The sequence below is a fragment of the Pogona vitticeps genome, chromosome 1, assembly GCF_051106095.1.
Source record: "Pogona vitticeps strain Pit_001003342236 chromosome 1, PviZW2.1, whole genome shotgun sequence".
NCBI lineage: Eukaryota > Metazoa > Chordata > Lepidosauria > Squamata > Agamidae > Pogona > Pogona vitticeps.
This window is the reverse complement of record NC_135783.1, coordinates 80,715,803-80,741,210: the sequence shown is the minus strand read 5'-3', so window position 1 is coordinate 80,741,210 and position 25,408 is coordinate 80,715,803. Positions and strand designations below refer to the sequence as shown.

Sequence of the window (25,408 nt, the reverse complement as noted above, 5' to 3'; positions counted from 1 at the left end):
ATTCAGAGACACTGCAGCTGTTGTGGTGCTGGTGTCACATCGTGGAAAGTCCCTCGCCCTTGTGTGAGTCTAATGGACGTGGAAATCCCCAGGTCCATTAGACTCGGGACTTTTTTCTTTTTTTTATGTTCCACGTAAGGGAAGGGAAGGGGGGGGGAAAAGAGAAATCTAGAGACGTACGTCGCCTGTCTGTGTCTTCTTGATACAGCTTTCTAGAGAAAGAGAAGCAGGGGGGGCGGCCGCTGAGATAGGAAAAGCCCGGCCAGAAGCGCCTCGGAGCAACCCAGCCTGTTCTCCCTACAGCGGCGGGGGAATTACATAGGAACTACGTGTGGAGCAAGCGCTGGATATTTTTCTTTTTTTTTTTTTAATGGCTCCCGCCAGCTGCAGCATCGCCCGAAGCCTGCCTCTTTTGTATTGAGAGGGATTATTCCATGGCTGGTTCGAGGGTCCTTTGCTGCCAAGCGGACACGAGTAAGTCCTTTCCCCGGCTGGCTTGCTGCCTTTCGCAGTTTGGGGATTGTTTTGGGGGGGGGATGATGGGGGGGCTCTCGGGCCTTGGTTTTTGCTGTAGTTGCAGATGCTGGTCGGAAGTAGAGCGGTCCCCCTGACACTTTTACGGCGCATTTCTTCTATTGGTTTATCGGCGGTAAATAATTTCGTATTCAAAAAGAAAAATTTTACTCATTTTGTTCTGAAGCACCGCAAGCATCGGGACGGTTCCTTCTGATCATATTTCAGTATTCCCATTCTGCAATTGTTAATTGTCTGAATGTTTTTAGACAGTGCTCTCTGAAGACTTTTCTTTAAAGTAGCTATTTATTGTTTCTCTAAACAGTATTGCCAGGGTGTGTAGTGTACTGCAGTTTTTATCTATTCCATCCTCACAACAAACAGCTGTGTAATGGCCTTTGCATAGGGTCTCTTCCAGCTGTGCAGTTCTAAGATTATTATTCATAGTGCAGTCCTGTGTCTACTGGGAAGTAAACTTCGTTCAGTTTCCTGGAGCTTACTCCCAGGTAGGCGTGTGTTGGATGCTAGTTTCCCAGGTGGAGGAAATGAGCATTGAATAGGTTGGCTAGTATGCACTGAAGACAGAAATCTATTGAAGGAGCAGAGAAACAGATTCTGATTATGTGAACTGAAATAGTATGGAAGAGGGGAAATATTTATGCAAGTTTCCCAGTTTCACAGAACTCCTAATCAGGCATAAAGGAGAGGCAACTGCATGTCAGGGAGAGCAAGATTGACACTGAACTGCAGGTTCACTTTAGGCCTTAAGTTGCTTTGCATTTTGGAAGGGAGGTCATGACAGGATGTTTACTTTTGAGATAGGAGAGGTGAGATGGGGCTGGACTTCTTCAGTCAAAGTGTGTGTGGAAAAGGGTGCAAGTTGTAATTGCCTTTCCTTTCACGTGGGATAATGTATGGTCAGTGGCTGTTCTTTACTACTTATTATATTTTAATAATTCAATCTAGAACAAAAAAATAAATTCCAAGCATAAGCTCTAGTACACGAAAGCTGTTACAATAAATACTGCACACATACTGTACAAGTAATACTTGTTTGTTCCATAATGTTACATAACTATGCCATGGCTTGTGCAAATAGTTATGAAATAAGCATTTTTCTCACTTTTAAGAAAATACTTGAATATTGCATGTTCCTGTATACTTCAGAAACATTATCCTCTGTTTGTTTGTTTGTAAGCCACCCCATTAGTGCATGCACTACACTTTTAGCACTAATAACAATTTGTGACAGCAGAAAAATTAATTTCATTACAGGGCAGCAAATTCAGTTAGAAACTAGGATAAATCTTAGGAATGAGACTTTTTTACCCCTAGGATATCTAGACTGTGATCCTAAATAACTTTACAAGCGAGAATATCCAATTCAGCTCAGTGGAACTTACTTCTCAGTACAGTGTGTAGTGGACTGATGGACCAGATGAACTCAGGAGACTTTGGGGTGATGGGCTCAGCCATGGAAGCTCACTGGAGAGATGGTATCACTGCTAAATTATCATTGTAATGTGCCATCAAGTCAATGCTGACCTTTGGCAAATCTTTTCAGGGTTTACCGGGTAAAAAATACTCAGAAATGGTTTACCATTCCCTTCTTCTAGAGGCGCCCGGGGACTGTGCAACCTGCCCAAGGCTACACAGGTTGGCTGTTCTTGGATGCACAGTGGGGATTTAACTTCCAACCTCTGGCTCTGCAGCCAGATACTGAGCTGTCCATCAAGCTTGGCACTGCTAAAACCACTTCTTGAACATCTCACCTATCTTGAAAACCCTATTAGGGTCACTATAAGTTGGCGAGGCATAACAAAGTACCATTGGATCGTGCTGTCACGTAGCCATGCCTTCTGGCCACAGCTGATTGATTATTCTTTAACAAACTCCAGCAGAGGCAAAAGTTATGAATACCCAAGTTTATTAATGCAAGTTGAAATTACAATTAAAAACTATATCCTACAAAAAGGTATTCCTGCTGATGGCAGGATCATCTGGTCAAAAATATTATGGTGCTGAGGCAGAAGAGCAGACCTCACTCCAAAAGTTAAGGTGCGTATTCCTCCAAATCAGTCACAATGTAATTTGGGCATCTGATGCAATAAATCCAAGACCAAATACAGTACTACCAGATATTGAATATTTATGTGTAAATCAAGCATGCTGGCAGGACTTTTCATGGGGCTAATAACCTTTCCTGGTACAGTTCTCTTTGAAAACAATGTGTGTGTCCCCACCCCAACATGCCTTGGTTATATGTCAAGTCACCATAAGATTGTTTCTTACGTGGCTAGCAGCCATGCAGACAGTAGCCCCTTTTTTGCAGAAGTGTTGCTATCCATGTGAAGAAAGCACAGGGTGGTGGGGGCTAGGCGAAGTAGGCCTGAATAAAGCTTTAGAAAGCTGCAATTTTGCCAACCTGTGCAGTAAAATTTGTGGTGGGGACTTTGGGGGAACATGGCAGCAGGAGGGAGGGAGCATTTCAGCCCCCCCCCCCCCGGGCCATGAGTTACCCAAACAGGACTTAATGGAAGAGCTGGAGATGGCTCTTCAGGATGGCAGTCAGGGGTCTTTCTCAGCATTATCTGGAAAGAGTCCAGGAAACGAGCATGAGACTGTGCAAGCAGAGAATGTGCCCTCGAACTGATCTGCTTCCTTTTTCAAGAGCTTTGCAGAATGAATGGCTAATAATCATGTCTGACTGTTCCAGCATTAGAGAGATATCCATTTGGGGAGTTTCCAGCTGCTTTCCTTCACATGTTTTCAGAACAAAATCATACAATTGTAAAGCTGGAAGGGACTTCCAAGAGTCATCAGGTTTGACCCCTGAATAAAAAGGAAGTTACAATTAAAGCATCCATCCAACCCCAGCCTAGAAATCTCTAATGAAGGGGGGGGGGCATCACTTTCTGAGCGAGTCCATTCCACTGTAGAATAGCTCTTCCTATCAGAAGTTCTTTCTAATGATTTGTCAAAACTTCTTTTAATGTGAAACGGATTACTTCAGACCCTGCCATCTGGAAACCAAATTTCTTCATCTTTCACATGACAACACTTCAGATAGGCTCACATCATCTCAGTCACCATATACAAATAGAAGTGGCGTATTGGAAGCAGCCCTGAGACATTGTTTCCCAGACAAAGACATATTTTTCATCAGTCACTGTTACTTAGAAAATACTTGGAAGCCACTTAGAGGAGCCTGAGACATGCATTCTTTGAAGCAGAGGGCTGCATGTTTTGGACTACAACTCCCAGAATTACTCAGTGCTTATTCTGCCTGGGGAATTTATTTATTTATTTATTTATTTATTTATTTATTTGATTTATATCCCGCTCATCTGGTAAATCTATACCACTCTGAGCGGCTAACAAGAACATATATACAATTATAATAAAATAAATTAAAAATCAATTAACAGAAAATGACAAAAATCATAGATAATTGCAAATAATAAATAGATAAAGGAGAGAAAAATAAATTAAGTTAGATTAGGTGCTGGCAGGAGGGAAGGCCTTGACATACAGCCATGTTTTCAGTTGAGTTTTGAATGTACCCAGCGTAGGGGCCGCGCGAATCTCAGGAGGGAGATTGTTCCAAAGGCGAGGAGCCACCGCCGAGAAGGCCCGGTTTCGTGTCTTCTCCCTCCGGGCCTCCCTCGGCGTCAGGCTCCTCAGCCTCACCTCCTGGGTCGCGCGGGTGGTCCGGGTAGAGCTTGGTGGGTGAAGGCGTTCCGCCAAGTATCGAGGTCCCAAACCGTTTAGGGCCTTATAAGTGAGCATTAAAACTTTGAAGTCAATACGGAAACGAATGGGCAGCCAATGCAGTCTAGCCAGGGTAGGAGAAATGTGATGGAATTTTCTCCCTCCGGTAAGGAGTCTGGCTGCTGCATTCTGCACCATCTGGAGTTTCCGTATCAGCCTCAAAGGTAGCCCCACGTAGAGCGCGTTGCAGTGATCTAATCTTGAGATTACGAGCGCGTGTACTAAGGTGGTGAGCGGAACATGTACATTCTGGGAGATGTAGTAAAAAAAAAACACAAATATAAGACTTCTGCATAGAAATAAGCCCTGCTGACATCAAGGAAATCTACTTTCAAATAGACATGCATAGGGCCAGGATATACAGTGTAAATTAAATTTGTACTATAACATGTATAGTTGGCAATTAAAAAGCAAAACCTCTTTTTGTACAGTGCAAGGAGATAAATTTGAGGAAGTAATTCCTAAGCAGTGAGGTCAAGACTTCTGACTTTGGTGTGTGTGTGAGAGAGAGAATTGGGGAGGGGTGATCTGACATTTCAGCCTAGGTTTTTAGGAGAGTTCAGTGCAATAGGAGGAGAAGGAAAACTCCAATTTCAAACCTCCACTGCCTTGTGGCTATATCCGCTCATGGAAAAGGCTTCAGGAGTTAACCTTGAGGCAAAATCCGGACCTGGAGTCCCGAAGGCAGCATGTGTCGTTCTGCCAACTCCTGCGACATTGCTGGAACCAGTTGTATTGGCTCTTGCCTTTCCATTGGACCATTTCAGCAATGTGGAGAGGGGGGATCTGTTGCTTGGGTAATATCCTATCCTCCATATTACCTTACCCGGGCTTCATGCTCTGGAGAGGACACTCCTCGATTCAGAGCATGTTACCATAGTCTCTCGAGACTGAAGGATGCCTATGCTAGTGCAATAGGTCAAAGGCCTATATAAAGAATAGAATTGCTTGTAAAGTGAGCAGAGAGAAATATACTGTAGTTCTGGTTGTTTCCCAGAAATCACTTCCTCCTGTGGAACTCAGCACCACTTGATGAGATGTTATGATGTGCTTTCAGATCATCCCCTCTGTGAAACCTACTCTGAACAGAGAGATGTTCCAGGATCTGATTGTTAGCCCAATTCCAGTCTCCCCTCATTTACCTTTCTCCTCCCATTTTCTTTTTCAAAAAATACAAGGAAATACACATCAACATAGTAATTAATACTGTACTTTTCGGGTATACCCCATCTCCCTGGGCATTCTGCTGCAAACGGAAGAGGGAAAGGTTTGTCAGAAGGGGGGGGGGTCCTGACCAGAGAAATGGACTGCCTTCCTTTTGTGCTGTTAATGCTGTCTCAGTGTGAACTCTGTACAGCATGGGGATCAATAATAGAAGCCCCTGTTAATGTGTGCACAGCGGTTTTCCTGTTAAAAACATTGTTTTCTACTTGAAAAGTTGAATGATTACTTGAGAGCTAGTTAACTAGCTGGGTGACTACTAAAATATTTGGCAGCCTTAGCCGATACGTACTTGTTTGTGAATACTGATTACATTGAAAGTTTAAAAGCCTTGTACAAAATAATTTTTAAAAATACAAGACAATACACAACATTTTAATATGGTATTTATGTGGTTAATGAAAAGTTAATATTCTTCTCATAGTACAATTTGGCACCTAAAATAATAAAAGTGGGTGGTTTTGAGGCATTCCTGTTATAGTGTATGTGGGAAAGATAGTGAAATACAAGAGGCTAAAATTCATCAGCTAAAAGCCCATGCATACTTTTACGGGGAAAAATCTCATAGAAATCAGTGGGACATGCTCCTGAATAAACATGCCTAGAATCAGGCTGTTTTTTTGGTAACTTCTTGCCGAGCAGTATACTGTTTTATATGACACTGGTTGCACTACAAAGGAAAAGAGCTGTGGTTGGGAAGATAGGAATTTTAATTAACATTATAATTGAGCTTGACAAATTGGATAGTCTATTATTACCTAATACTGGAAACAACCAGTAGTGAGCCTAAGTGTGTATGTCTCCTATTGATGTAATCATCCCTTATTCACATAAACTTTCCCACTGACTCAAAATTGTCTTTGGATATTAAGCACTTGCAAGATCAAACTCCAACTTAAAATGGGAACTACATTCTCATCTATTACTTTGAGAATTCAGAATACATAGACACGGAACATGTACATTCCAGTAAGTTTAAAATATGCTTTCGGTGGCACAGGATGGTGATAGTTCCTGGAAGACTATTACAGAAAAATAAAGGAAAATTAGAATTTTGCTTACACCATTGATTATGAGCAACTTGGTACATTGATCTATTTTTAATGCTCTTTTCAAACTATAGAATATGCTCTTTCCCTGAAAAATTCTATCTTTTATTTATTTTTATTTATTTATTTATTTATCTTTTATTTTTATTTATTATATTTGTAATATGGGGTCCTTTAGACCCCATAATTCGTTTTTAATTGCTGTAGATGATAAATATCTTAGCAGTGTTTTTAAAACAAGGTCTTAGTTATATTTATTTAGAAGAAAATCACATTTGTTTTACTGGAAATTATCTACTAAGTGCTTTGGGATTAGAAATTTCCAGCTTTCAGTCTTTTTCCATTACAAGCCAAGTAATTCCCACTTTCGGTTGCCTTTTGTCCCATTAACCTTGTTTTGATGGCGTGATTTCAAAAATCCCTCCTGTTTTCTAAATAAAGAGAACAAATATTATTTATTTATTAAAATATACCTTACCTTTTTGCAAAAAACAAAAAAGCATGTGTTTAGACGTGGTGAATCATTGCTGCTTTCATGAAGAGAGAAAATTTACCTGATTTGGGAAAATAGAGAAGGAAAAGTAAGCATAGAGGAGAAAGTCTGAGAGACAGTTGGGAATACATCTTTTACCTCATGGATAGGGAGAGAATGTGGCTTTCTAGATGTTGTTTAGACTGCACTTGTCCTCATTCCTCACTACTAGCCCAGCAAAAGGATCATGGGAATTCTGGAAGGCCATACATTTCCCACCCTTGTTTTAGGCATAAAATGTGAACTATGTACAGTATATTCACATCTGCTAACCTGTTCATTGTTGAGTGTTGTGTGTTAACTAAATGCTAGGCTTCACAACCCACCCCCATAAAATACAAGTTTTCACTGGCTTATCATTTGCCCATAAGCAAAGATCCTACTTTACAAGAAAATTGATTGATCTTCCTAAGCCTTCCAGTGATAACATATTACCTCTGTCATCAACATAATATATGGGGTTTTGTGCTGCATGTTGAAGTAAGGGAGTCAATTCAAAAGAAATCAAGCTATACCACATGCTGTTTGAACAAGAAAAAAAAGAAAATCCCCAGTCCAAGAGTCACTAGTCAGTCTGATCATAAGAGAAATATGGGATGGAAAAATTCATGGGGGGATTCTGAGCTAAGAGGAAATTCTTTGTCATCTGAATAGATTGACAGCTGAGTAATCCTGGATCTCCAGTTCTGCTCTGTTAGGTACACCCCAGGGTATTATCTCTAGAACAGATATAATTCAAAGAACCTTTCTTAGATGCAGTTTTATTTTCCAGCAGTGGTGCTTGTTGACTTTTAAGATATGACAAAGACCATTCATAAATTCTCTGGTAACGTATATGACATCAATGTCAGAGAAGTTGATTGCTTTGTTTGCTTACTTCCATTGGAGAGGGAACTTAGAACAAAATTCCTCTGTGAAGTAAACCATGAGTACAAAGTTTTGTACTATGTGCCATACTGAAAGAGGAAGGTATTTTTCAAAATTAACTCATTTTACTGTCGGTGTGCCTTCTTAGGTTTCTTCTTGCAAATGGCTGGCTCACAGATCATTCCTCAAGCTTTATACTTGAGCAACATGCTGAAAGCTGTGAAGATAAGAGAGAGAATGCCTGAAGACCTTGTCAAGTGTGCCAGTGGAATAATCCATCATTTTAAGAGTATGCACAAATATACTGTGGAGATGTTTAGAATATGTCAGTTTTGCCTGGCATTTCAGGAGATTCTTCAAAAGGCACTTATTGATCAAGCAACCCAAACCTCACTAGAACGTCAACAGAAGCTCAACTGGTGCCGAGAAGTTAAAAAACTTCTGCCATTAAAGACTAATGGTGAGTCAGGTTTATTTTATCATCTGGTAGTATAAATGTGCTATTTGCTTATTTGGTTAGAGAATCATAAGTTAACATTGCTTAGTTAACATTGCCCTTCTTTTAGAGTTTGTTTCCCTCCTCCTTTTTAATTGACATGTACGCCTATTATCAAACAAACACTTAGGTATAAATTATGTCAAATTTCATAGCTCTGTGTAGTCAAAGTCTGGCATTATCCTTGAGAACATCGGTATCTTGGATTCAAACACTGTACGTTTGTACTGACCCACATCTAAAATGATCTTATGAACTATAGCTGTAACTATATACAAAAGACTTCATGAACACTGATTGAGGTTGCATATATTGCAGTGAAGCAACCAATAAAGATATGCAAGTAATTTGAACATCCCTTTTCTTTTCTCTTGGCACACTGTCCATGACAGTAAACTTTTATTTCCTCCATTGTTCATGGCACTACCTCACTTCATCCGTAATTACCCTTGTGTAACTAGAATCTTGAACTAATTTGCTCTTAGGGTTACTATTTTGTTTTCCTTTAGGCAACCATTAAGTTCAATTATTCAATAATATTTCTCCTACCGTTCTTCCAGAGGCTTCAGGACATTGTGCATGAAAATAGTTCCATTCTGGAATACTTTAATAAAACAGTGTTGGTCTTCGTTCCATACAGTGATATTTTTAAGTGTGCTTAAGAGCCAGTGGCCCATCCTCACTTTATCAGCAGAGTGAGAAGGCTGTTATATCATTCTATTCAGTGGAAATTACAGTGTAATAAGTATTCCCATTGTTTTACAGTCAGCTTGCACTGTTGGGGAATAAATTGCCATCAGGGCATGGTGAGAATATTGGATGGTGTCTTCTTGCTGTATTGATAGATCGCTTAGCTGGAGCACTCCAGGACCACATCTTTTTTTCTGCTTCAATAGTTTGTTTCAAAACTGGGGCCTCATTTCCAGTGTAATGGTAAACCCTATTGAAGCAATGGTTTCTGTATATTTCTGTGGAAAGACGTAGGAGGAGGTGCACATAGGAAATGCACAGGCTTCTGCTTCAGACATAACAATAAAAGCATGGAAAGAGGATGTGCACACATCCTCATTTTGTTACTTCCTCTAATGTCTATAGTATTAGCAACCAATAGATAGTGGGCTTCTTTGTATAATGCATTCATTGCCTTATTCCTGGCTTCCACATTCTCCATTATCCTAAGCATAGAAGTGGTATCTAACCAGGAGACGTGGCTGGGGTAAAATAAAATCAAGTAAACCCACTCAGGCAAAAAGAAGAAGAAAGAGCAAATACATACGGATGTATGCCATTGCATCCAAAAATGGGATTCAGGGCTTTCTTTGTAGAAGTTTTATGAATGAATGGATCATTGATTTGGCAACTGCACAAGAAGTTAAGAAGGATTCCTTTTCATTTAAAGGAATGGATTGGTCCCAAAGGAGGGCAGTCTCTTTCCATGAGCTACCTTATTCAAAAAATACAGAAGCCACTGTTGACACTTATGTTATTTTCCTGCATTCACAGAACTCCATGGGAGACCTGTGAGGTTGCCTAGTTTTTTGCTTCAGTTTTTCTGAACTCATTTTGGAACTTTGACTGTATCTCCAGAGTGAACAACTAGCATAGAGAATGACAAAGCAAACTTTGTGATCCATCCTGTTCCAAACGTTGGGAGTCTTTTGTATACACAGCTGTGTAGAGAAGGGATTTCCATTAAGCCAGCCTTGCCAGGCTTACCACCCTCCTAATCCATTGGACAACAACTCTGATCATTCCTAGAGAGCACGTTCATGTGTGCTGGGATGCTGCAGTTCATAGTATGGTACCTGGGGAAGGTACTAGGAGTGGGAAGCCTGCCACAGGCATTTTGCTGAGTTTATCCCCTTACCCATTGGCTAGCTGCAGTGGTCTATGCCAGCAGCCTGGAGATGTCCTGTAATGAACACGACAGCAGATGTCGTGGAGAAGCTGAAAGCTTTAGGACTAGAGGGTGGTCTGCTCAGGAAGTGTACATGAACTCTCTATTTCGTATGCATTGCTTTGCCTTTAGATGAGATACTTTATGCTGTAAATAATAATAGTGGGAGATGAAAAAGCAATTTGTTCATTGCCAGTAGGCCCAAAGTTGACTGCATGCACTTTTAGGAGATACAGCTTAGTTGTGAGAGCAAGGAAACAAAATGCACTCATCTATACAGTAACACAACGTTTACACACACACACACACACACACACACACACACACACACACACACACACACACACACACACACACACACACACACACACACACACACACACACACACACACACACACACACCCCATACAAAAGTGACCTGAAGGTCTGAAAATCAGGGCGACACACAAGCTGTGTCTGCCTTTGAGGATATTGGGAAGAAGCCCAATTGTGGATATTTTTTTTACAAGGTGTGAAAGAAACCGTAAGGTTTAAAAAAGATCCTGACATCTCCTGACTAGCAATTTCGCTTCTCTAATGAATAGGCATTCCACCTTACCCCAGCCACGCCCACTTGGAAAGTCCAGCATGTACTTCGCAGTTCAAATGCCTGCACCTCAGAACAAGAAGTACAATAGCTGTTACTCAATTGCTAGTCAAATAGCTGCACGTTGGGGAATTCCAAATGTTGCTTAGGGAATTTTAGGCTGGTAGTTCTTAATAAAGAACTGAAAGCAAGCACACATGAGGAAAAAAAAGACTTCTTATCTTTGCTCTACATTTTGCAAAGGGAAAATTTTTTTACAGGATGTAATAATGATCTAGTTGCATATGTGTGTTTGCAAAGCTTGGAGACTGTAAATCAGTCCTGCAGTAAATGTCCTTACTTTCTTCTCTACCAGGACCCTTACCCGTAAAAGCTTTTGTTTTAGGAGTGGTTACCTGAATGCTGTTTAGGAAACTCAGTATACTATTGTGACTGCGCTTTTGGAGTTGCTTTACTTCAAATGAAAGACTAACAGTGTTGAATACATTCATCATCAAGAAAAAAATGTTTGTGCTTTGAGGATGAGAGAGATCATATTTTAGTTATGGGAGTGAGAAACCTCTGATGCAAGAAAAGGGGAGCAGTGCACAGATCAGAAGTGCGAAAGTGAGAATTTGCTGGCATATAAATCTGTTTATATCTACAGGAGCCTCGTGGTGCAGTGGTTAAATTGCAGTACTGCAGTCTGTACTTTGCTCACGACCTGAGTTCTCTCCTGACAGATTCAAGTAGCTGACTCAAGGCTGACTCAGTCTTCCATCCTTCTGAGGTTGGTAAATTGAGTACCCAGCGTGCTGAAGGATGGGCAATGGGTAGCCTGCATAAATTATAAAACGGCCCAGAGATACTGTATAAGCAGCATACTTTTTGTGCTTATTTTTTTTTATTCAATTTATATGCCGCCCACACTACCCAGAGGTCTCTGGGCAGCTTACAATAATTAATATTTGTTGCATTTATATATATCAGTTGAATATCAGGAAAAGCTTCCTAAGTGTTAGAGCAGTACGACAGTGGAACCAGTTACCTCGGGAGTTGGTGAGTGCTCAAACACTGGAGGCATTCAAGAGAAACTTAGATAATCACCTGGCAGATATGCTGTGATTTTATTCCTTGCATTGAGCAGGGGGTTGGACCTGATGGCCTTGTAGGCCCCTTCCAACTTCACTTTTCTATGATTCTATATCCTGCTTTTCCTCCGTCGACTATCCATAGCTCTCTTTCTCCCTCCTTTGTCCTTGCAGCAGAGCTCTGAGGCAGGTCAGGCAGAGAGGAATGACTGGCCCAAAGTGGATTACCTCGTTCAATGAGTAGTACAGTGGTGCCTTGCATAGCGACATTAATCCGTGCAGCAAAAATCGCTGCTAAGCGATTTCGTCACTATGTGATTTTTAAAAGCCCATAGAAACACATTAAAACCTGTTTAATGCGTTCCTATAGGCAAAAAACTGGCCTTAAAGCGAAGATCCTCCATACGGCGGCCATTTTCGCTGCCTTTTAAGCAAGGAATCGGTGCGAAAACACAGCGGGCGCCCATTTTGGAACCGCTGATCAGCTGTTTAAAAATCATCACTTTGCGATGATAGGTAAGCGAAACAGGGAACCGATCATCACAAAGTGATAAAACCCCATAGGAAACACCGCGATGCGATCGCTTTTGCGATCGCAAAAAGTTAATAGCTGTGTGGTTTTGTCGCTAAACAGAGCGCCCGTTAAGCGAGGCACCACTGTACCTAACTTGCCATTTAATGCATTTTCTAAAAGCCAAATGAAAGTCATTTCTGTATGCTGCCACCACACGAGAGCCAATGTGTTATAGTAAATACAGTCCAAATCCCCTCTAACTGAAAAGTAGCAATGGTGAACGACTGCTTAAACAATTCACAGCCTTTGAAAAACCTATTAGGATTTCCATGTGTCGAAAGTGACTTGATGCTACATTATGCACATGCAGTACAACTTAAGTGATTTTTTTACAGTCACCCAAGATGACATGGGGGGGTCATTTCCCCATGTTTTCCACTCTCATCATTCCTAGGGCTATCCCTTCTCCATCAAACCATCCAATAATGATCTTTGCTGCAAATGTATTGTTGTAGTGTTCTCTCTAAGTCAACCTAGGTGGGAGAGAGGAATCCACTTTATGGGACAGTTTTAATGGAAGAGCTCCCACCTCATGAAACAGAGCTTTCGTTTCTCAGGGTTTTTGGTAAGGGATTGGAATTGAGGAGAGGTAAAATGGTTTACCGCACTGCAGATGCTTTAGGAAGGCCACACACAAAGTGTGAGCCACTTGTGGTAAAAAAAACCCTGCAGCAATATGCAAGGTCTAGCAGAACTGGTTGGCAAGTGCACTGCAAAGTGATCGCAGGAGATCCTAATTTCTCACCTGGGGTGGTGTTTCCCCCCCCCCCCATTTGGGTAGTGCAAAATTTAAAGCAAAGTTGTCTCCTTTCACATAACCCCATGTAGTCCTTTCCTGGAGAAGTTCACTGTTTTAGGAGTTCCCCATCTAACAAGGCCCATGTCTGGAACTTTTTAGTGCTGACTACTGTGTCCTTGGAGAGAATACAGAGTGGTGCAGCAGTGGCTGTTTTGAGAAACTGCAGCTAGGGCAGATAATGCAGTGTTGTTGGTGGAATTTTCCATGAGGTCTAGAAACTTGCGTGTGTGTGTTATATAGGAATGACAAAACTAACATTCTCAAGATTCTGAACAGATTACTTCTGAAGAGAGAGAAAAGGCCTTTTCATTGCAGCTCTTATATTCTTAGTACCAAATTTACATCCAACAATTTCTTATAAATCGACTTTTATTTTCTCTTTTGCTTTCCCATTTATCTGACTATCCTAGGAAGGAAAATGCAGTGCTTGTAAAACCCAGTGCTGATTGCTCTGGCTGATGTCAGCTTTTTGGGAAGTTATACCTTTGGAGTAAAAAAATTCAAAATTTGAACTAAAACATTTTCAATCCTATCTTCTGTGTTAGATTTTAAACACATATGCATGACAGTTGGCGTAGGCAAATCACTCTAGTTGTGTCATCAGTTCAATAGATTGACTTACATTTTGTAATTTATGAGGCTAAAATGCATTCTTTTGAGCAGCAAGGATAATGGCTGCTGGAAAATGGATAAACATTAAACTTGTGGGACTTGATGCATAGATGTGCATGGGATCTATATGCAGATAGTGTTGTATAATTTTAGGGGTTTTTTTAAACAACCTTTGTATCTGCATTTGCTGTTCTTTCACTTCTGAATTAAGGTGCTCCTACCCAGTTTGTCTGCACAGTAATTATTATTTTGGCTGTGTGCATATCTTTAGAGATCAGTATAAAATGTTAGTCCTGTTCCATCAGGCTTCACCAGAAACCTACCTTTTACCTTTACCTTCTTGCACATAGAAAGGCATAGCAGTGGATCTGGTCTTGTTTTCTGCATGTAACAGTATCCTGTTGCAGCACAGTGCAGTCAGAACTCTTATTATGTGTATTGGTTGGCTGGCAAACTTGGTATGAGAATGCAGGATTTGAAAAACCAGAGACTTGTCTGTCTTCAGCTGAATGAAATGGAACAGGAAGCCTAGACTCAGACGATACTGTGACAGAGTAAAAATGAGTAACGTTGTATTCCATTTTTCTTTTGTTGGGAATTTCCCAAGAAATGCTCGAAGCATTGCCAGCTTATATGGCACTGACTGAATTTTGAAGGTCCTCATTTGAACCATGTGTGCTATCCATTATGGGATAGCTAATTTGAAAACAAAAAAACACATTGGCCTTTTCATTCCATTGCAGGAGACGGAAATTGCCTTATGCATGCTGCTTCCCAATACATGTGGGGCGTCCAAGATGTTGACTTGGTTCTCAGGAAAACGCTGTTTAGCGCACTCCAGGAGGCTGATACACGCAACTTCAAGCTGCGCTGGCAACGGGAAACACTGAAATCACAGGAATTTGTGGCAACAGGGCTCTGCTATGATACCAGGGTAAGAGATTTGGGATTTATACAAGCAACATAACATTTCGCAAGCTTGATCTGGTTAGGATTGTTAATGATATTCTCTGCATAATTATACAGGATGGGTGGCAGTTATGGCAACAGGTTTAAGGAAGTAAAATTATAGGGCTGTCACAACTAGTTAAAACATTTTAGTCCATTAACTTAACAGGATTGCTCAATTCTTTAATCAAAGAATTTAACTGCTGTAAAGTTTCCAAATTAAGTAACCACCTTCGAAATGGATTATTTCCATGAACCACCCACATCTTTGGAAAGTTGGCATGCCTCTGTTCTGCCTGTTAGAGAGAGATGCCCTTGGGATAGCTGTTGCTGCACAAGCGAAAAATAAAGAACGCCGTTCTGTTTCTTAAGAACATACAGGTAGACATAGGCTTCCCATACCAGGATTGCTCCCAAGTGAGGCTTCCTTCCCCTTTTTCAATCCTTCTGTAAAAAAACAACAACAGCAACAACACATCCACTTGAAAGGATAAATTGGCCTATGGGTTGACAGGCGTTTCCTCTCTACACAGTAGCCTATCTGCCTGCCCTGAAGCAGTAGTCTAGCTGACCTATCTATTGATCATTCTTTAACAGGTTTAATGTTTATTCACCAGCTGAAATCCTGATGTTCGACATAATAAGATGCAATAGGGTAGGGCCCACCGGATGAGTGGGGATTTGGTAAATCAACCCCTCTATAAGTTCCATGGATTCAAATGGGCCTACTCTACTGATGGTTGCAACTAGAATAGGCCCACTTGGTTGAGCGGAACTTACAGAAGCATCCACTTATTACATCCCCACTGTAGTAGGCCTCAATATAGGGATCAGCCTTGGATCCATGGGCTTACAGAGCCTCTTTGTTCTCCCTGTACATCCCTGGATTGGTCCCCTAAAATGAACTGGATTCAGTTAGAGCAAGGCCTGCACCTTCTTCTGAGGTCACTCTTGGATCTTGTAGCTTGCCCAAGGCCACCCTGGCTGGCTGTTCTTGTGGAAGGCATAGTGAGGAACTGAACTCCAAACTCTGGCTCCCCGGCTAGGTATTCCATTTCAGCTAGCTCAGAACAAGAACAACCAGGTGGAAAATGGAGGGAAAAATCCCTGCTTCAAGCAAGCAGGTTCAAGATCTAGCCGTGGCTGTAATGTGGATCTCCTCAGTGTCCCTCGTACATGGTATTGTTCAATAAGATTAAATATAAAAAGGAGTCATCCCCATGAAACATACCAGGACTTATTTCCCAGTCAACGTGCATGAAGCATATAAAAAAAGGAATCAATAAAAAGTCTGGCTACTTTTTAAAAGAAAAAAAGTAATATCCTTTGGAATGTATGTATGTATTTGATTTATATATCACTCCTTTAGAGAAAACACTATTCCAGATGGTTTACAAATTAAAACTCAGAACATCAAATGTATAACAACACAATCAACATGGCAGTTCACCAATCTAGATCTAAAATTACTGTAAAAAAGGAAAATAAAACACAAGAAAATAGGGAAAAAATAATATTAAAAGTATCCGGGTGATAAGTTATACAAGGCGGCTTTATATAATTTATTTGCAGTATAATGATGTTTGTGGAAAGCTGGTTTGGTTGGCTCTCGTAATTTAGTTGTAGTATAAGAAAAAACACTTGTGAAGGAACTTCTGGTTTGTAAAGACCCCAAACTTACATGATAATAAACAAGGCTATTTACACATAACAATATTTTTCTCCATTAGAACTGGGAGGATGAATGGGAGAACCTCATCAAGATGGCATCTGCAGAAACGTCAGTTGCCCAAGGAGGCCTTCAGTATAACTCTTTAGAAGAGATTCACATATTCGTCCTTGTTAACATCCTAAGGCGGCCAATTATAGTTGTTGCAGGTAAGAATTTATAGATTTAAGGCCCCATTGTAAAAAGATGTGTAAGTTCCCCTTCAGTCCTTCTCTCGCATAAGCCTGTTGAGGGTTAGGGTTAAGGCCAGCTGACCCCACTTTTGTGTCCCACCCAACCACCCACATTGGACATTTATAGGTCGGAAAAGTGTCTTCAGTGGAAAGGCTGCTTAAGAGGTCTTGGCTCTCACTGTTGAGATCAGGACTTCACACGATGGGGAAGGCCTATACTCATTGGTCAGACTTCTGCATTGCAGACATTCCTCCAGACTTTTATGGGGTGTGACAGGGAATATTTGAAGGGCCTGTAAATCCTACTTGTGTCGTCCTCCTTTATTTTGATATCACACAGGCTTCCCTCAAGCATGCCTGTTCAGAAATAAGTGCTGTTATATTGTAGAAAGGGCACAGACCTTTTGTGACACAATGGTAGCATAGAAGAGACCACACCTCTAAGAGGACAGTCTGGACATCACTTCGGTGTGATAGAAATGGAACTGGGAACTTGTAACTTGGAAGATAAATGACTGCTGTTCATGAGAATAGAGGATGCCTCAGATTGTTTGGCTTAAATTGTAGTGTATCTATGAACTCTGCAGTTCTGTGGTGGTGGTGGTGATAATTAAATTCCCTATATGGGATGATGATAATTAAATTCCTTATATGGGATGTGCTGCTTACATCATGGGTTCTATAAAATAGTGTTTAAAACAGGCAAGTTTTGTTTTGTTTTGTTGCCAACTGACCTTTCAATAATTCTAGAAAATGAAAAGAGAGGCATCTCCCTTGGTGTGTTAACTGCATTCCTCTTTCCTTTTCCTTGAAACAGACAGAATGATTAGAAGCTTACAGTCAGGTTCTAGTTTTTCCCCTCTGAATGTTGGTGGAATTTACTTGCCTCTCCATTGGCCGCCAGAAGAGTGCTACCGCTATCCCATCGTCCTCGGCTATGATAGCATGCACTTCACACCGCTTGTTGTTCTGAAAGACAGCGGCCCAGGTATGTCTCTGAACATTTCTCACATGTTTTGTCCAAACCAACCAAGACACAAGCCTGTTTTGATTGCCATATAGGAAATACTAACCTTCAAGGGAATTACGCCTTACATTTTGAAGTAGCCCATGACTAAGCTTTAGAGAACCTCAAGGCCTGCAACCAAATCTACCACCCAGTATATTTTAGATTACCACACTTCCCTGTGACACCACTGTTTCAAGATCTTATTGTGTTTGTACTTTCCTCTTTCTCCCCAAAGTTCCAAAAATTTAAAATGCTTCTGCTAAGACTTAGTTAATGACAGTAAGACCTTTACACTAAATATGTTGTATTTTTTGGTTCCTACCCTTTTGCTTCAGGCTCTACCCAGCACTGAAATTTCAGCCCCTCAGAACTTCCCTGAATTTCAGTGCAGCCCTCAGGCTGAGAAGAGTTACTGACTCTGCCCATACCCATAATTCCAGTACAATTGTATTATCATGCCTTTGAGTTTAGTTATTGGTGTTTGTTTTTTATTTCGGACTTGTTTTTGCTTTTGTTTCAGTTTGTTGGTGAGGGTTGTAAAATTCTGACTAAACATTGCTCTCTGTTGCATTGCATCTCTTGCTGCTTTCTTTCAGTCATGAAAATAACATTTTATCCCCTCTCCCCCATCCCTTCCACAGAAATCCGGGCAGTCCCATTGGTCACCTGTGAAAGAGGCAAGTTTGAAGATCTGAAGGTGCACTTCCTAACAGACTCTGAAGAAAGGGAGAAAGAAAAGCTGCTAAGAGAGTACCTAATAGTAATAGAAATTCCAGTGCAAGGCTGGGATCCTGGGACAACACATCTCATTAATGCTGCAAAGTGAGTCCTACTTTTCTCCCAGCATTATAATATGATGATAAATCTTCTTGTTGAGTATTCGATCCATCCTCTCCTTTCGATTGCCCTTACGAAAAAGTTAGTCACTTGCTTTTAGTATTAGACACAGGTGCCTTGTATTCGTGCCTTGTATTCCCCACAGGGGATGCAGATTCCCTTTCCCCCACCCACCCCCCAGGCTAGCCAGGCCACTAATCAAGCTCCACGCATCACTGGGGTCCTTCTTTGGCAGCAGCACACCAATCTAGGCAGGAGCCCAGCCCTGCCTCCCCAGGCAACCAACCATTCCAACCCCCTTTCCATGGCTTCTTTTCCAAACAAAGTAGCACTTTGATAAACTGCATGCTAAAATCACTCCTGAAGCATTTAAGTAGGAAAAAAAGGATATCTTTAAAGTTATCATTTGTAGTTCCGAAGAAGAAAAAGAAAGGGGAAGATAGAGTCTCCACCATGTGGAAGAGACCTCCCATGCTTGTTGCCTAGTTGGGGGTCAGAGGAAGAAGAAGAGCCATTAACTAAAACAGACAATGGAGGCGAACAAGCAAACAGGAAGAGGTTGACAGGGGCTTCCTTCAAATGCCAGAGGCAGGAAAAGAATTTTACCAAACGAATTGGTGACCAACAACAATCCCGTTAGGCTGTAAAAGTGTAAAATAGCCAGTGCTGATGCATGCAAGATTGTTATTATCCCAACATTTCCCCCCACAAACGTGGAGGCAGCACTTCCTTCCTGAAGCCCAGCTGTTGCCCTTTTGTTTCCTTATGCTATGCCGCCTTCCAGTATAAATGTCGCTTACATGGCTTTTGGCAATATCAGGTAGCAGCTGTTCTGACTTCCCAGTTTCCTTCCAGCATTTGCCAGTTTGCCTTTTCTCTGGCTCCTGATAACCAGTTTCTTGTTTCTTTTCCTTGCAGATTGGATGAAGGGAACTTGCCCAAAGATATTAATTTGGTAGAAGACTACTTTCAGCTAGTGCTACATGAGTACAAGAACTGGCAAGAGAACAGTGGGCCGAGCGGAAGGAAAACAGGCAGACGGGAGCAGCTGGAGTTGCACTTACCCCAGCTGTCACTGGTGGAGGCAAAGTGTGAGACTCCCAATTGCCCTTTTTACATGTCCGTGAGCACCCAGCCCTACTGCCATGAATGCTTTGAACAGAAGCAACAGGGAAATAAGGGGAGGAAGCAGACTCTCCGGACAGGGTCTGAGAAATCCTGGGCAAAGAGTTCCAGTTCGATGAAAGGAGAGCTTGCCAAGTTTGCAGCTCAGAGTTGTGAAAAGCCAGGGCCTGAAAAACCTCGCTCTGCACCTCCAACAGCCCCGAGCCTTTTTCTGTACAGCGAAACCACTGCCATGAAGTGCAGGACACCCGGCTGCCCCTTCACCCTGAATGTGCAATATAACGGACTCTGTGAACGCTGCTACAACTCAACAGGATTCAGCCCTTGCGACAATCCAGGTGAGCCAAGGCATCCAGACTGTGTGACATGTACCTTCTGCCGTAAGGACACCAATAGGACATTCAACGGGATGTGCAGCACTTGTTTCAAAAGGACTGCAGACTGCTTGGCCAACACCAAGGTGGGCATTGCACCTTCGGGCCATCAGAGGTCCACGTCTGACCCCACCCATTTGTCACACAGTCTTTTGCAACGTTCTGGCCACTTGGTAGCCGGCAACAATACAGTAGAGCCATTGCCCCACATCCAGTCCCAGAGAGTGGAAGAGAGAAAAGGGACCAGTAAATGTAGGAAGCCAGGTTGCAGCTTTTTCGGAACGGTCCAGAACGAAGGCTTTTGCACGCTGTGCTATTTTGAATACCAGGAAAATAAAGGTGAGTAAGTGATCGCCGTTCTGTACTACCATGCACTCACCTAAAGATTTGGAGAGGAAAAGCAGATGAAAAAGAGTGATACAGTGATATGTTGTCACAAGACAGAATGTAAAGGCGCAGCAGAAATGTTTCAACCTGTATTAGTCATTTACCGTCACTGCAAAAACTCCAGCGTGTTCAGGTTTTGCTGAAGTGCACAGGAGAGCACCAATCAAGCTACTCACACTTGTGATCTTGCAGATGCATTGTGTTGTGGGGGCACAGGGGTTTAGAGTGTTTTTTGAAATTTTGCTGGAAGGTTCTAAGTTCATAAAAGAGTAAGCCATTGTGGAACTAGTTGGATAATATGACATGCAGCTCTCCAGTTGGGCAAATCCATGATCTAAGGGCAGAGCACTGAACAAAAGAACTACTTAAAATACTGAGGAAAGCATTGTATTTTAAATTGTATTTGAATTGTTTTTATCTTTTTATTGAATTCAAATTGTTGTAAGCTGCTCAGAGACCTTTGGGTAGTGTAGGCGGCATATAAGTTAGATAGACAGACAGACAGACAGGATGATAGACAGACAGATAGATGATTGATTTGTATTCGCGAAGGCTTTGATTGATTGATTGATTTTTAAAAAATGCTAAACATAGGAAACTGCTCAATACCATATCGTAATGGTTGGCCCAGATATCTTGCTATTGCCTTCAGTGGCTGTCAGTGGCTGGCTGCTCAGATCAGATGGTCCCCCCCCCCCCCTTTCAACCTTACCTGAAAATGCTGGAGATTGAACCTGGCACCTTTTTCATGTAGACCAGCTGCCGCTATCCAGTGGCCCTTCTGCTCTTTTGAAAATGGATGCTGTTCATATTGTCCTCTTTTGTATATTCACCAGAAGTGGTGTGGTGCAGAACAGTTCAGAAACTGACGCTGTATCTGAGAGTTCAATGTCAGCTGCACCTTGCATGTCTGCTAAGAGACACAGGAGCCCTTTCAAAAAATAAAGCTCTGCAAACTTGGTAGATTGTACGCCCCATAAGGGGTCGCTTTGAGATGCTGCTGGGCATGTAATAGTGAACTGATTTTCAGTTCAGTGACGAAAGAGTTATAGCATAGACAGTTTGGCTCTTCTCTCACTATGTCTTCAAAAATGGCCTTGATAGCTGATGTGACTGTTTTCTTCCTGTTCTCCATCACAGATACTTCAATGCTTCATGGCAGACGGTCACAGCGAACTTCTCCTGTGTTGGGGCACTCCGGAACCTCAGTCACAATATACCAGAACACTGTTTCCTGCCTGGGTCGAGAATGTGGCACGATAGGGAGCACCATGCTCGAGGGATACTGCCAGAAGTGTTTCATCGAAGCACAGAGCAAGCGGCTGCGGGAAGCCAGAAGGACTGAAGACCAGCAAGGGAGACAGCAAGAAGTCAGTAAATATACCAGCATCATTCTTACCTAATTAATTCTGTGGCTTCCTTTCTAGAAAGGCATATATATCAATGTATTTTTTAAAAGTGCCAGAGTCTGATCTGAATCTAAGGTAGCTTCAAGGAGAGCTCTTAGAAAACATGGTGCATATTACAGGGAATCACTTATGTGTTCCATATTTTGCAGCCATTAGCATTTTCATGAAAATAGAGCTGCTGCTGCTGCTGCTGTGTATTATTATTACCATTATTTAGTCATGTTTATATCCTGTTATTATTATTCTCCAAGGCAACATACCATGGATTTCAGCCCCACTTCCATATTAGAAGTAGGTCAGACTGAGGGAGTGGATCGTCCAAATTCACATTGAGTTTAATGGCTTAGTGAAGCTCTTAGATCCCAGATTACTAATTCTAACCACAACACTGCACTGGTTATCGAATCAGGGTGGATTTAATTTAAATTAAAAGTTGGATTTTTTAAAAATTTAAATTTTTTAAAAAATCAGTTTTTAAAATTTAAAGTTTTGATTTAAATCATGGTTTAAATAAATTTGAATTTTAAAAATCATTGCTCCACCCTGTGTCAATTGCATGTTTCCTTTTTCTTCTGGGAAAGGAACAACGTATTTGTTCTTTGCAAGCTCTGGGATGTTTCCGGGTAAGGCAAGCTGCATGGTCAGAATCAATCTTGGGTTTGGTTTTTTATTTTGGTTTTTTTCTGTTGGAGAAGAACCAGCAAATGCCATTAGATCTCCCCTTTTGCTTTCCGTCCTTTGGAGCTTCTTGTCCGTATTGTGACAATAAAGCTAAAAGCAACCAAAACATGGGCAAGGCCCAATTGAAGACCAGGCATGAGAGCAGTGCGGTTCTAATGTTTTCAGGGAGAGCTGACTGTGTTTTTGATGTTTTCAGCGCAGAGATCTTCAGCAGACGACTGCAAGTTCCCAAAAGCAGAGGTGTGCCACAGCTTCCTGTAGGAACAACTTGACTTCTAGGAGTGGGGAGCCGTGTCAGCAATGTATGCGGGTCAGCCAGCGGATACAGTCTGGGTCATCTCAGGGAGACCCTTCAGCAGAAGAACTTCCCAAACAGCGCTGCCGGGCCCCTGCTTGTGATCACTATGGCAACAACAAGTGCAATGGCTACTGCAATGAGTGTTACCAGTTTAAACAGCTCTATGGGTAATGTGCCTTGATAAGCATCATGCCTCTTGCCTTGCCAGAATACAGAAACCCACAACCCAATATTGAAAATGGTGCTACATCCAAAACACTCATTTATCCTTTCTGGTCTTCTTCATGGCCTGTGAAAAGGGTGTGTGACTTTGACAGGAAATGATAAGCTGAATTTTATATATTTGCATGTGCACATGAGAGAGAGAGAACGCATGCATCTAACGGCACAAAGGACAATAGTGTGTGCAGTCAAGAATTTCATATCCTGGGACAGAAGAGCAGTTTGTTTTCCACAGAGGTGGGCTTGGGCGGAAAGTTCATGCTGAATACTTGGCTAAAGGCCTAAAATTCTTTGGACTTCTGCTGAATATGGAACCATACAGAATGAGTATAGCTTCTATACTACGCATTGTGTTTTTTTGTGTGACCTTTTTGCTGGTACCTCATGCCCCCTGCGTGAATACTGAATTTCCAGATGTAGAGTAACCTGACTCAAGGTTTGAATTGAAGAGCTTTTTGCAGGACAGCCAACAGCCTGGGGCAGTTGTCCCTAAAAATGCTGATTGCTCATGGATGAAATTTCATGGGAGCTGAGAAAGAAATAAAGTGTGTTAGCAAGATGTGTGAGAAATGTTCTTTTTGTGTGTATCTGTGTGTGAAAAGCTGGTTGTTTTGTTTTTACTTTTTCCAAATCAAACCTGAATATATGTATAAGAGTAAAAGGTTTGGCCATCTGATGTTAACCAGAGTTTTTTTTATTTAATGTTCTGTATGTGTTTGAGGATATAAGAGCTAAAGTCTAGTTACTGGAATACAGTGACATAGAAATGTGAAAGGAATTTGGGTATGCTTCCATTACCTCCGGATATCGAAAGATGGGAAAGCAACCAGAGGATTGAAAAAAAGGTTCCCTGCATATAGATGGGCATAGAATGAATTTTGGCAGAGATAAAACAGGGCCTCTTCTGTATGCATAGAGGGTAGGGATTATTCACACCCTAAACAAGTCCTTATATATGTTTTGTGTCTTTTTTCTCAAAGAAAACAATCAGTTGACCTCTGAGCTATTTTTTTCCTCTTTGGCATTACAAGGTGAATTTATGAAGAGAGCTGAGGTGGTCCTGTCTCTGAGGGAGCTCCATTTTGAATTGCTGCACTTGCTATTGAGCCTCTAAAATGGCTTCAGCCATTTTCTCTTTCCTCCTTTCCAGCCCTCACATGAGGAGTAAAGTATATTGAAGGCAGCTTCAAAAACACTGCTCCTGCCCAAACCTTATCAGTTTTCATTTTGTTTTAGATCAGATTTGAAGCAATGTGCCCCTTGACTCATTACCCTTAGCTGTTCTCTGCCTAACAGCACATTCTTTCGAGCCAAACAAAATATTGTTCATTGGGGTCTCTGTATCGAGTTCATTTAAGATCCCTGTCGACCCATGAATCGCTTTTGCTTTGACTATCAATCTTGGTTCTTTGTTTAGTTGTATAGAAGCTTTCATTTCCTATTATTTTCTCCTTAATAATAATCAGTTTCATTGTATGTTCCCTTTGCTGTTGGACTTTTCTATATATACCTTTGTGAACAAATGTGAAGATATGTTAAAATATTTATATTTCAGAAGTGTAATTTTAAATTTGCACATTCTAAGTGTAATAATTTACTCTTTATTTCACTTCCCTCTGACAACCTGTGTAAATCTTATCACTGAGTGCAGAGATGGAGGAATAAATAAATTATTTAAGAATGTATTTTAATTTATTCTTTTTTTACTTTTGTCAGAAAACATTGTGTTCAGTCCAGGAACTGTGTGGGTCAGTGGGGACAAGTATCTGTGGCAGCCCCATGCCATCCACCATGAAGGGATATTAAGGCTGTTTGGGTTCAGAAGCCCTATTTGCCTATATTGGCATCAGAAGGTGAAGGAAGTAACATTCAATCTGAGCACCCTTTAATTGCTATGACTTGGCCAAGCTGACCTTGTTAAGAACATAAAAGCCCCACTGGATCAAGCTGAAAAGTTACCTAGTTCATCCTCCTCCTTCTGCACTTGGAAACCAGTTTCCAAGGTGAATCACCCATGCAATGGCATTAGTTCTGCAGCACATGTGAGTGCGTGCATACCACGAATGCTCCCAGCCACTGATGCGCAGGGGCTCAGTTTTTAAAGCCACCTCTCTCACACAAAAGTCAAACGTTCTCCTCCTCCAGTGTCATTTGCCCCAAAATTAGTGCCTTCACCTTGAGAACCAGAAAGGCACAACAACTTCCTGAGGTTCTGGCTGACACCCTGA

At 41.5% G+C, this 25,408-nt stretch overlaps 1 protein-coding gene across 3 annotated transcripts; it reads left to right on the top strand.

The window, feature by feature from the left end:
• On the top strand, nt 1–24,865 carry TNFAIP3 (TNF alpha induced protein 3). 3 transcript variants are annotated; one of them, XM_078383327.1, is made up of 9 exons: nt 1–474; nt 8,102–8,413; nt 14,732–14,922; nt 16,667–16,814; nt 17,656–17,826; nt 18,489–18,669; nt 19,603–20,147; nt 21,711–21,940; nt 22,857–24,865. In XM_078383327.1, exons 1-9 carry the CDS (start codon nt 435–437, stop codon nt 23,127–23,129), a joined length of 2,091 nt encoding a protein of 696 aa, XP_078239453.1. In that variant the 5' UTR covers nt 1–434; the 3' UTR covers nt 23,130–24,865. The 3 variants fall into 3 exon arrangements, with proteins under 3 accessions (XP_078239453.1, XP_020634713.3, XP_020634654.3); XM_020779054.3 differs by having other exon boundaries at nt 19,603–20,522; XM_020778995.3 differs by lacking the exon at nt 1–474 and adding an exon at nt 7,819–7,912 and having other exon boundaries at nt 19,603–20,522.
• The last annotated feature ends 543 nt before the right edge of the window (nt 24,866–25,408 follow it).